We start from the raw sequence: 13258 nt of genomic DNA, 5'->3' as shown, positions 1-13258 counted from the left end.
AATCTGAATATGCAAACTGGTACTGTTAGTAAATAAAAGTTAGAAATAAATGCACCGAGGGTTTCAGTTAAAGCAGACATTAAAGTAAAATGGTCTTCTGGGAGATTCTTCGAACACATATTCACTATATATAGTTAACCAGTTTGCTGTAAACTGTTGAAATGTTAAGTGAATATTGACTTGTTTAGGAATACTGGGTCTTGGTGTAGCACTGTAGTGAGAAGGGTTAACAAAATGAATATATGCCATCCACCTTATTCCTAGCCCCCATGATGCCTTGCATGAATTATGTCCGTATCTTCCGGCGCGTCTTGTCACTGAATCGTTTTCCATGGTAACGCTACACTAATCGTCTCTTCTAGAGTGATTGTATTAATACATCTAGTAAAACATGAGTGAACACCACCTGTTACAGCTCAGACAGGATCATGTGATCAAAGCTCTGCCTTCTACTATGGAGGGATGGAGGACGACCTGAAGAAGTGGCCTCGGATAACCTACACTAGCAGATTTAGCTACGTTATTGACTCCGTTGCTGCAGACGGTGAAGAGATGAACAATCTGAACGGTACTTCCACAGTAACAAGGTTTAGTTTTTTACACACATAGCCGTACTGAAACTATCTGTAGTCTAATGCTGCCCTGCACTCTGTGCCATGAACTGCCTTACATTAAAAACTTTACAGAAAATAATAAAAGTAACTGGCTGTCATTAAACCAACGCTACAATGCTGAGTCTTCCCTACACATGAACATCATACATGATGTTCTCCTGGCTCTGCTGTCGGTCCTTTTAAGGACCCGACGTCTCTCCTCCGCTGCTCTTTATAACCCAACTAACGTACACTAACTATATTCTGTACACTAACCATGTTCTGTACAGATGACATTTTTCCGCCGATCGCTGAATAAATACTTCCAGATCGTGCATAACATTTATATGAATGTCATCCTCAGTTACACCGCTTTCATTCCCGACCGAGCCGGAGACCTCCTCCGTTTGTTCCTGTGAGGTTTCAGTCAGTTTGTGAGGTGCGCCCACAGAGCCCAGTCCCGTCTGCAGCTAGAGAGGGGAGATGACTAGAGCAGCGAAAATGTACATTTTAACTTAATTTAGTCTTCTCACAGTACTGTAGTCTGTATGAAATGATTATTATGCTATCACACGTTGTTAAATATATTTTTTTAATGTGCGCAAGTTCTGTTCTTTATTATCATCATTATGCACATTAATTACAACGAAGCAATCGTTGGCTCTTGAATCTCAGGATCCCTTCAACAATGATCAGTAAATATGTCGGCTACGCCTTTATCAAAAATGTGTGCGTGCGTGTTTGCCAACAAAGGACTTTATTTGTTGGCACTTTATTAGTTTCACCTTTAATCATCAAGTGGTGTTTTTATAGATGCCCTGGATGAACCAGTGGAACAGGTCTGGCTGGTAGCAGGGCTACTAATGTTCTTCCTCCTCCCCTCCTAGTTATAGGAGCACTGTTTGTGTGCTGATTGGGTTCACCTGTGCCTAGTTTACTCTGAACAGCACAGGCTATATACAGCTCTGGAAAAAATTAAGAAACCACTTCAAAATTATCAGTTTTTCTGGTTTCACTATTTATTGGTATGTGTTTGAGTAAAATTCAAATTTTTGTTTAATTCTATAAACTACCAACATCATTTCTCCCAAATTTCAAATCAAAATATTGTCATTTAGAGCATTTATTTGCAGAAAATGACATCTGGTCAACATAACTAAAAAGATGCAGTGTTTTCAGATCTGGAATAATGCAAAGAAAACAAGTTCATATTCATTTTTAAACAACACAATACTAATGTTTTAACTTAGGGAGAGTTCATAAATCAATATTTGGTGGAATAACCTTGATTTACAATCACAGCTTTCATGCGTCTTGGCATGCTCTCCACCAGTCTTTCACATTGCTGTTGGGTGACTTTATGCCACTCCTCAGCTCGGCTTTGTTTGAGGGCTTGTGATCATCCATCTTCCTCTTGATCACATTCCAGAGGTTTTCAATGGGATTCAGGTCTGGAGATTGGGCTGGCCGTGACAGGGTCCTGATCTGGTGGTCCTTCATCCACACCTTCACTGACCTGGCTGTGTGGCATGGAGCATTGTCCTGCTGGAAAAAACACTCCTCAGAGTTGGGGAACATTATTCAAGATCTAAAAACACTGCATCTTTTTTGTTATTTTGACCAGTTGTCATTTTCTGCAAATAAATACTCTAAATGACAATATTTATATTTGAAATTTGGGAGAAATGTTGTCAGTAGTTTATAGAATAAAACAACAATTTGAATTTTACTCAAACACATACCAATAAATAGTAAAAACCAGAGAAACTGATAATTTTGAAGTGATCTCTTAATTATTTCCAGAGCTGTATATATATATATATATATATATTTATAAATATATATATATATATATATATACAAACACATACTGTATACACACACATACATACAGAGTACAGTAAGTAAAATATATAGAGGTAAAGTGACAGTATAATGGTGAAGTGTCATAGTAATGAGCTCAGGAAATTGCACAACATACTTATTACCGCATCACTTGAATGTGCTTGTCCAACTGATGTGTTTGTTTGTGAATGCCGTGCATTGTTTTATCAGACAGTCCTGGTACCATGGACCAAGAGCGAGGCGGAGCTACAGGCCCTCAGGTGAGCTTGTGATATTTGATATTCTAGCAGCTTATCAATGTCTTACGGCTGTGTCACAAAACAATTGCCTCCCTTCACTTACACAATAAAGCTGAAATTGGAGCCAGAAACGGGCTAAAATCATAAAGTGTATTCCCAGCTTTAGGGTGACAATGTTTGAAATGTTGTTGCAACACACCTTTCCATTATCGGATTCATTTTGTGTTTACTTTGAGTCGCCTATTACTGCTTGAGTCCACACCAGATAAGCAACTGTTAAAAAACATCAATGACAATATGGTTCAGTGTTCCACAGGGTACCTCTTTAAGATCAAACATTTCATGAATGAGGCTGATTGTTTCTACAACAGTAAATCTAATTCCTCTTCTCATTTTACAGATTGTTACACGCAGCCGAGGGAGAGTGAAGGAAGAGCGCGATGGTGATTCCACGGTGAGTAGACTGTGATATACTGCATGCACAGAAAGTCTCCATTTTGTAACTTTTATTTTCTCACTGGTTTCCTGCAGGCCGGACATTTACATCGCTTCCCAGTCAAATTCAGTTCTACTGAGCCCAATGAATACACAATTGACTTTGATCAACCCTGCACGGTGCTGGAGGCAATCAAATCAGATGAAAACTTCAAGAAGAAGATGAATTGTTCAGATAAAAACATTATGATTCAGCTGGGTAAAGAGGATAAGAATTATATATTTGCAACACATTTCCCTTGTTCTTGTATCAGGAGAGGTGCGTCTCTGATCTTATCATATAAATCAGAACAGGTTGAGACAGTTCAAGACCAACAAGACAAAACAATACAACCAAGAGACGAGTATTCTGTCTTCTACATTGAAACAGTGGGAGGGCTAGACACCAAAACAAAGAAGCCCTTTAGAAACAATGCTGTCAATAAGTTCAAGTATCTGTGTGATTATGGGGAGAAGGGGATGACTGTAGAGGAGGCTCTGAAAAGAGACGGTCGCTTCATCGATGATCTCAGCAACTTTATTGAGAACTTTACTAAGATTTATGAAGAACTGCATCAGCAGTTTCCAAGGCTGAAAGAACTGATGGAGAGTAGAGTCCTTGCTAATTATTATCATTATCACACTAAATGATCGAGATCACGGGGAGCGCGCCGCAACCAAGCCCCCCCAGGAAGAGCGCCGGTCGCTGATGCCAATTTTCTTAGTGGCCAAATGGCGGTACTACAACTTCTGTGTCCGTCACGTGACGCCATTGGACCCAAAAAGACTTTCCCCCATAGACTTACATTGGGAAAGAGACGTCTGTAACTCAGAGGATCATTTATTTTTGAGGTAAATCAGCACTTGAATAGTCCTTATTTAAATCATCAGGTCCTAAATGTTGGAAATTGCTCTAATAGCCGAATCACCGTTACCGAGCGGACGCTACTGCGCCGGCTCCATGGGCCCAATGGATGCGGGAGATCCGGGTACTTTTCCACTTGAAAGTCCAGTCATTTTAGCTTCATGCACCACTGAGCAACTTTCATAGGAATGAACGGGGCCCCGCCTCCAACACTGGATCCAGTTCTCTTTATACATCCATGGATGCAACTCTAGCAAAACTCTCGTGATTTTATTCTGACGTTGGAAACATGTCTGCGACAGAGAAATCACCAAAACACGACTTTTTAAGACTTGATCTGCGGATCGAATTAATTGCAAAAGTTCACGTCTAATTAGTTGTGTTACACAACCTGTTTACATTTCATGTAACTCGTGTTTTAGTTTGTATGAAGCTAAAGTTGATGCTAACTTATTGTAGCATCTTGCCAGAATGTCAATAATGTTTCTGAACGAGACTCGTTATCACTCAGACTTCCCATCGGGAACTGATTTAAGCATCAGGTTTTCAAAAAGAAAGCTTTCTTTTGCCAAATCGAATCAACATCGCTTTTGTTATGCTGCTGATATTACTTTGTATTTATTAAATATTTATAAAACCTCATCAGTGTGTCAGAATATGTATTAATTAGTGCCGTCAATCGATTAAAACAGTTAATCGTGATTAATCGCATGTTTTTATGTTCAAAATGAACCTTTAAGGGAGATTTGTCAAATATTTAATACTCTTATCAACATGGGAGTGGACAAATATGCTGCTTTATGTAAATGTATGTATATATTTATTATTGGAAATCAATTAACACAAAACAATGACGGATATTGATCCAGAAACCCTCACAGGTACTGCATTTAGCATAAAACAATATGCTCAGATCATAACATGGTTACTGCTGGGTAGCTTAATCCATGACAATACAACTTCATTTATTAGTTTATTTATATTTTGTATTGATAATCTGAATATGCAAACTAGTACTGTTAGTAAATAAAAGTTAGAAATAAATGCACCGAGGGTTTCAGTTAAAGCAGACATTAAAGTAAAATGGTCTTCTGGGAGATTCTTCTAACACATATTCACTATATATAGTTAACCAGTTTGCTGTAAACTGTTGAAATGTTAAGTGAATATTGACTTGTTTAGGAATACTGGGTCTTGGTGTAGCACTGTAGTGAGAAGGGTTAACAAAATGAATATATGCCATCCACCTTATTCCTAGCCCCCATAATGCCTCGGGTGAATTATGTCCGTATCTTCCAGCGCGTCTTGTCACTGAATCGTTTTCCATGGTAACGCTACACTAATCGTCTCTTCTAGAGCGATTGTATTAATACATCTAGTAAAACATGAGTGAACATCACCTGTTACAGCTCAGACAGGATCATGTGATCAAAGCTCTGCCTTCTACTATGGAGGGATGGAGGACGACCTGAAGAAGTGGCCTCGGATCACCTACACTAGCAGATTTAGCTACGTTATTGACTCCGTTGCTGCAGACGGTGAAGAGATGAACAATCTGAACGGTACTTCCACAGTAACAAGGTTTTGTTTTTTACTACACAGATAGCCGTACTGAAACTATCTGTAGTCTAAGGCTGCCCTGCACTCTGTGCCATGAACTGCCTTACATTAAAAAAAAAAAAAGTAACTGGCTGTCATTAAACCAACACTACAATGCTGAGTCTTCCCTACACATGAACATCATACATGATGTTCTCCTGGCTCTGCTGTCGGTCCTTTTAAAGACCCGACGTCTCTCCTCCGCTGCTCTTTATAGCCCAACTAACGTACACTAACTATATTCCATACACTAACCATGTTCCGTACAGATGACATTTTTCCGCCGATCGCTGAATAAATACTTCCAGATCGTGCATAACATTTATATGAATGTCATCCTCAGTTACACCGCTTTCATTCCCGACCGAGCCAGAGACCTCCTCCGTTTGTTCCTGTGAGGTTTCAGTCAGTTTGTGAGGTGCGCCCACAGAGCCCAGTCCCGTCTGCAGCTAGAGAGGGGAGATGACTAGAGCAGCGAAAATGTACATTTTAACTTAATTTAGTCTTCTCACAGTACTGTAGTCTGTATGAAATGATTATTATGCTATCACATGTTGTTAAATATATTCCCCTTTGTTGAATAAATGCTTTAAAACGGGCATTTTTAACATCAATGGTGCTGCAGCAGCAACTCTGTCAACACAGACGCTGTTTCCATGTGATCCTGCGCCCAATATTGATGTTGCAGCAGTGTTCTTTAATAAAACATAAATAAAGTTTATTACATCGATTGAATATTTTGACATTTCAAATTTAAATTAATCGCCGTTGAAATCCTGTTATGGCATCTGTACGGAACACCGTTAAGCTCAATGATCTTCCTACACAGGCGGAGGCGTTACTTCTCCCCACTTTACTCAAAAACTCTTGGTCCAAAAGACATCAGTCAAAGTGTAGACTGTCTGATGGACATTCCCTCCAGAGGATGAGCACACAAACAAGCTTGTCTGGCTCTTGATAACAGAGGAGTGCTGCCCGGCGTGGCGCTGACGGGCGTAAAGTGTACAGAACACCGTACCACAGCTCCGCAATGACATTTTAGAAAATGACATTTTAACGTTAGTTAAATATCTGTTAAAAATAAAGCAGGATTTTGTAAAATGAAGGTGAATCACTTTTCATAAGAAGCACCGTTGGTGGTTCTGCTACTTCCGCTACCTTACCGGAAGTTACGGACATCATTTTTACAGTAACGCCTCTGAGAATAATAATGAACATGACGTGAACAACTTGAATGAAATACACACCCAGTGTAGAGAGTGAGTCACTTCACTTCCTGTCTTCTTCAGAGCAAGTCATGGTAAGAAACCCAGATTCTTTCTTTACATATACAGTATGGTATTATGTTTTAAAATATGATTTAAATTAGGGGAATATATGGATAAAACAAAACTGATTTCAAATCTGGAAAAATACAGAATTAAATTTTCTTGAATTTGCTCAAGTTTCCAAAAAAAGTAGTTCCGTCGTACTACGTCTGTAAGTACCTTTAACGCTTCATAAGAAATTCATTTGTAATTCGTTAAGAGCCATCTTGACATTTGCTCGGTGTTAAAACATAATGTGTGTTACTGTTCTGTGCGCTCTTATCACGCGCATGTGCCTTTTTTAATGTGCGCAGGTTTTGTTCTTTATTATCATCATTATGCACATTAATTACAACGTTGTGTTGGCCTTTAAATCTCAGAATCCCTTCAACAATGCTCAGTAAATATGTCGGCTACGCCTTTATCAAAAATGTGTGTGTGTGCGTGTGTGTGTGTGCCAACAAAGGACTTCATTTAGATAAGTTTCACCTTTAATCATCACGTGGTGTATTTATAGATGCCCTGGATGAACCAGTGGAACAGGTCTGGCTGGTAGCAGGGCAAATGTTCTTCCTCCTCCCCTCCTAGTTATAGGAGCACTGTTTGTGTGCTGATTGGGTTCACCTGTGCCTAGTTTACTCTGAACAGCGCAGGCTATATATATATATACTGTATATAAACACATACATACAGAGTACAGTAAGTAAAGTATATAGAGGTGAAGTGACAGTATGATGGTGAAGTGTCATAGTGATGAGCTCACTTTAATGTGCTTGTCCAACTGATGTGTTTGTTTGTGAATGCCGTTCATTGTTTTATCAGAACAGTCCTGGCACCATGGAGAAAAAGCCCGGCGGAGCTCCATGCCCTCAGGTGAGCTTGTGATATTTGATGTTCTAGCAGCTTATCAATGTCTTACGGCTGTGTCACAAAACAATTGCCTCCCTTCACTTACACAACAAAGCTGAAATTGGGTCCAGAAACGGGTTAAAATCATAAAGTGTATTCCCAGCTTTAGGGTGACAATGTTTGAAATGTTGTTGCAACACACCTTTCCATTATCAGATTCATTTTGTGTTTACTTTGAGTCGCCTATTACTGCTTGAGTCCACTCCAGATAAGCAACTGTTAAAAAACATCAATGACAATATGGTCCAGTGTTCCACAGGGTACCTCTTTAAGATCAAACATTTCATGAATGAGGCTGATTGTTTCTACAACAGTAAATCTAATTCCTCTTCTCATTTTACAGATTGTTACACGCAGCCGAGGGAGAGTGAAGGAGGAGAACGATGGTGATTCCACGGTGAGTAGACTGTGATATACTGAATGCACAGAAAGTCTCCATTTTGTAACTTTTATTTTCTCACTTGTTTCCTGCAGGACGGATATTTACATCGCTTCCCAGTCAAATCCAGTTCTACTGAGCCCAATGAATACACAATTGACTGTGATCAACCTCGCACGGTGCTGGAGGCAATCAAATCAACTGAAAAATATAAGGAGAAGATGAAGTCTTCAGATAAAAACATTGTGATTCAGCTGGGTAAAACGGATAAGACGTATATCATTGCAACACATTTCCCTTGTTCTTGTATCAGGAGAGGTGCGTCTCTGATCTTATCACATAAATCAAAAGAGGTTGAGGCAGTTCAAGACCAACAAGACAAAACAATACAACCAAGAGACGAGTATTCTGTCTTCTACATTGAAACAGCCAAAACAAAGAAGCCCTTTAGAAACAATGCTGTCAAGAAGTTCGATTATCTGTGTGTTTATGGGGAGAAGGGGATGACTGTAGAGGAGGCTCTGAAAAGAGACGGTCGCTTCATCGATGATTTTGGCAGCTTTTATCTGTCTGACAATGAGAATCCAAGCAGCCGCACTAAACGCACACAAACGGTTGACAACCTGGATAAAAAAAAATTCAAGATATGTCTTCCACGGGGCAAGGGAAAAAAGGATAAAAAACAGCAGGAAAAGCCAGGTGCATCAAAAAATCCACCACAGAAGCGTGAGCGTGGCATAAAGCCACTCGACGACGTAGTAAAGCAGAGAGGAATCAGTGTCAGAGCAGCAATGAAAGAGAAAGACAGCAAACTCAGTGATGAGGAGATTTATGAAGAACTGCGTCAGCAGTTTCCAAAGCTGAAAGAATGGATGGAGAGTAGATTCCCTCCTGATTCTTATCAGAAAGCTCTGGACCTGAAGAAGGAAGACTTTGAAAACATCCAGCGATTGTTCAGTGAAGTTCACAGGGAGATGATGAAATTGGGCGAGTCAGTTTGCAAAGTGGTTGTTCAGAATGGAGCTACAGGAACGGGCTTTGTGCTGTTTGACAACTTCATCTTGACTAACGCACGCATATTGAAAGGTTGTGTTGAAGATGAAAAGCTGAAGCTGGGTATAGATGTGTATGCTTTATTTAACTATAACGACCCTGAGCCGCACATGAATTACTACTGCTTCCAAGCTCACCGTGGGATCTGCTACAGTGAGGGTGAGCTTGATTATGCCATACTACGGCTCAACCTTGAGAGCCAGAACCCATCAACACAAACAAAAGAAACGAAAGTAGACCTACCACCAGGGCTCCTGAAGAGATTTGGTAAACTACCTACGACTGGTGAAGCCTGTCTTATTGGTCACCCAGCAGGAGAACTGAAAAAAATAGATCCTACATGTATCATTGAGAAAGAGAATAGGGAGCAGACTGTCGATGATGATATTCCTTCATACAAAGACAAACGTTTCGTTATCCACATAATCAATGACCTTAAAGAGCAAGGCATTGAAAGCATAATGATGGGTCAAAATAAAGCAGACAATGTAACGACCTACAACACTTTCATGTACCACGGTGCTTCTGGCTCTCCAGTGTTTGATGAACATGGCAATGTGTTTGGTTTGCACACCGGAGGATTTGTCTACGGGTTCCCATCCGACACAAAGAGCGTGATAGAGTACGCCCAACCTGTGCTTACCATATTTGAACACTTTGTGAGAATGATGAAGGAAAGAGAAAATGGGCAGAGTCTGTTGAAGAGAGTTGGAGAGGAAGCAAAAGGAAACTCAGAACTAGAAAAGGTCTTGGAGTCTGTGTTGAAGGAAACACTACACTACTCTCGCTACTCTGCTGGAATCACCCACTCATTCAACTTTGCCCTCATCAACACCCAGTCACTCAACAACAAAGCCCTCGAAGTCCGTGATCTCATCCTGGACAATTCACTCGACTTCCTCCTGCTCACTGAAACCTGGCAAAAACCTGATGACGTCTCCGCCATCATCCAAGCATCCCCCCCCAACTTTGACTACCTCTGTAAACCCCGCCTCTTCCGGCGTGGAGGGGGCCTCGCAGTATTATTCAACCGGAACCTCAGGACCACCGAACTCACTTTACCTACAGTCACCTCATTCGAATCCCTCGCCTTTGAAACCTGCTCCACCACAGTCATTCTCATTTACTGCCCAAATAAACAAAACTCATCCTACCGCTCCGATCTGTCTAAACTCCTCACCCTAGCATCATCCCTCCCCTTACCCCTACTGCTACTGGGCGACTTCAACATCCACATGGACTCCCCCAACTCTAAACTTACCTCTGATTTCTCCACTCTACTGGACAACTTCAACCTCACCCAGCACGTCAACTTCCCCACACACGATTACGGCCATAGTCTAGATCTCGTCTGCTCTGACAACGTCCCGGTTCTCAACATCCACCCATCCCCCTTTCCCTCTGATCACAAACTCATCCAATTCACAATCCTTTCCCCGAAACCCCGTCCTCAACTCTCCAGAGTCATCGATCCCCTCGATCTCTCCGACCTGCTATCTACTACCCTCCACCTGGGCTCACCCCCCACCTAACCCGATGATCTCACCGACCACCTCAACGCCACCCTGTCTGCCTCCCTCAACTCACTGGCCCCCCTGAGAACCAAAACTGTTTCATTCAACACCTCCTCCCCCTTGGTTCACATCCCACCTCAGAAAACTCAAACAGACCGGCCGCCAACTTGAACGCCTCTGGAGAAAATCATCACTCCCTGTTCACCTCGAAGCCTACAAATCTCACCTCATCACCTACAAAGACACCATCACTGCTGCCAAATCTGACTACTTCTCCACCATCATCAATGACCCCACCCGTAACCCCCGAACCCTCTTCTCCACTGTCAACACTCTCCTCAAGCCTCGTGCCAACACCCTCTCTGACCCCTCACCCAATCTTTGTAACTCAACCCCAACAGTCCCTCAGATCCACCTCAGCTGGTCTACTCTCCACCCCCAAGTCCAACCTATGCAGCTTTGGGGACAGAGCATTCTCCAGGGCAGCTCCCAAGCTTTGGAACTCACTCCCAAAACTCATCAGAGACTCCGATTCCCTCACCATATTCCAGTCCCGCCTCAAAACACATCTTTTCTCCTCTGCCTACTTGTAGCCTCCCCCTCCCCCTTACCCATTTGTCCATGTGTATGTATCTGTATGTCGCCTGTGTTTGTCGTTTGTCTCCTGTTTGTCTCACACCGTTTTCCCCCTCGATAGTGTAAAGCGTCTTTGAGATCTTTAAAAGCGCTATATAAGTTAAATTTATTATTATTATTATTATTATTATTAAGGCAAAGCTGACAGACTCTGATGAGCACTCAGACTCTGGTGAGTCAATGAATGCTGATTAAGGGCGTTTTATTAGGCATGATTGATCCGTACCATGCCAGAGTACGATTGCCCCCCTCCCCAGTCCTCCGCCGCTCAGCTTTCACATGAGTAAAGTTGGTCCATACCCGAGTACACTTGTGTCATCATCCACGTGTATTTATGTTGAGATCAGCTGTTCTAGTGGCGGAGCGTCGTAAAAACTCTTCATTCAAACAAAATAAAACTCACCGAAACCGTCGTCGTTACTTTTTCCAACAACAATTACAAAACTCAAAACTACTCCCTGAATGCTAACGTTTCTCGCGTTAAACAACGGTCCACTTTAGTGTTTTGGTACTGCTGAAAGAATAGGAGAAAGTGTGCAACTCGATGTGGCCTAATTGATATAATTGAATGGGGTTATTGATTAAACAAAAATGCCTAAAAAGACCAAAAACTAATAAAGTAACTAAGGAGGAAAGATCTCCAAAAAGAAAAGTGCACTGGCAGGGAGCTGTCAGAAGAAAACTAAGACAACTTGTTTCTTTAAACTGTCATGTATGAATTCATTGCAGCAATCATGATAGTATCATTCATATCATATATTCTCTTTGTGACTTTTAACCACCTATTGGTGTAATCATTTAACCATGTAATCATTTAATCATGTAATCATTTAATCATGTAATCATTTAATCATTGTATTTCATTTACATTTGTATTTCAATTCATTTAGATCATTCATCATTTATAATTGAATTACTTAACTTTTGTTACCTTATCCTTGGTTCATTATATTTTACAGTGTGATGTTTGTGTTGTGAAAGAACGAATAAGAGGCGTCTTGCCTAAAAAATGAGAGTTAAAGAACAGAATGTTCACTTTAAGGGTGTTCAAGATGTTAGAAGAGATTTGACATGAGAAAAGAAGGTTTTACCTTCATTTTTACCTGTGTGTTTTTTACTTTGTGTTATCTTATTCATGTAATCCCATGTACCAAGCATGTAATCAGCTTTGTGTTCTCATTGCTATGAAGAGGAATGTTTGTAGGCAGGTTGGTGTGCTGTGCAAAGACAATGTGTACTGTAATTACAACCATCTACTGTTGACTTGCCTGTGACTTTACCTTATTAGCATTCTCCTTTTATTATATTAAAATTGTTCTCTTCAAAAATGTGTTTCCTGTCACTGATTTAGGGGGATTTAGGGGCCGTTTCAGACACTGTTTGATCATCCAGCAAGCTTCATTTGAAGCTAACTGAAGCCTTAAATCTCTGTGATCGCTTTTTCTTTCCACCCACTTTGTGTTTGGTAAGTTGGTCTTCCACATGTGGCTGTTTCTGCCACTACGGTCACTTTTGGAAAATCGACCTCTATGAATTTTAATTTTAACTATCAGAGTATGTAAACAGATACTCAAAATCACATCTAGTGGTTAAGATTTGAATCTGTAACATGTTTATATTTTTATGGTTTTCATCCCGTGTTCTTACCAAATGTCCTTACAGTAATGTTAACTTTATACATTTTCTCTTTGTTAACTTCTATAATATTTTTAAGACATTTAAATTATTTTTCATAAAGCTTTGTGCATCATTGTAAACATTAACATTTTCTAACAAATAGGGGATTTCATGATTTTCTCTATGCCACTTAAAAATGTAGACAGTAATTCATACACAAAATAAATA

The 13258-nt window shown here is 40.5% G+C and overlaps 1 protein-coding gene across 3 annotated transcripts; it reads left to right on the top strand.

The window, feature by feature from the left end:
- Nucleotides 1-2633: 2633 nt before the first annotated feature.
- On the top strand, nt 2634-12741 carry LOC119481456 (protein FAM111A-like). 3 transcript variants are annotated; one of them, XM_037758365.1, is made up of 5 exons: nt 5400-5578; nt 7745-7795; nt 8175-8228; nt 8306-10752; nt 10828-12741. In XM_037758365.1, exons 2-5 carry the CDS (start codon nt 7760-7762, stop codon nt 10946-10948), a joined length of 2658 nt encoding a protein of 885 aa, XP_037614293.1. In that variant the 5' UTR covers nt 5400-5578; nt 7745-7759; the 3' UTR covers nt 10949-12741. The 3 variants fall into 3 exon arrangements, with proteins under 3 accessions (XP_037614291.1, XP_037614292.1, XP_037614293.1); XM_037758363.1 differs by lacking the exons at nt 5400-5578; nt 7745-7795 and adding an exon at nt 2634-2698; XM_037758364.1 differs by lacking the exons at nt 5400-5578; nt 7745-7795; nt 8175-8228 and adding exons at nt 2648-2698; nt 3078-3131.
- The last annotated feature ends 517 nt before the right edge of the window (nt 12742-13258 follow it).

Source organism: Sebastes umbrosus, chromosome 22 (genome assembly GCF_015220745.1).
Source record: "Sebastes umbrosus isolate fSebUmb1 chromosome 22, fSebUmb1.pri, whole genome shotgun sequence".
NCBI lineage: Eukaryota > Metazoa > Chordata > Actinopteri > Perciformes > Sebastidae > Sebastes > Sebastes umbrosus.
The sequence above is the reverse complement of the archived record's forward strand: the minus strand, read 5'-3'. Positions and strand labels throughout refer to the sequence as shown.

Coding starts and splice junctions, on each gene's coding strand:
- LOC119481456 (XM_037758363.1), top strand. CDS start 2,663: ATGGACCAAGAGCGAGGCGGAGCTACAGGCCCTCAG. Junction 2,699..8,174: donor GCGGAGCTACAGGCCCTCAG/GTGAGCTTGTGA, acceptor CTCATTTTACAG/ATTGTTACACGCAGCCGAGG. Junction 10,753..10,827: donor GATCCCCTCGATCTCTCCGA/CCTGCTATCTAC, acceptor CCTCAACGCCAC/CCTGTCTGCCTCCCTCAACT.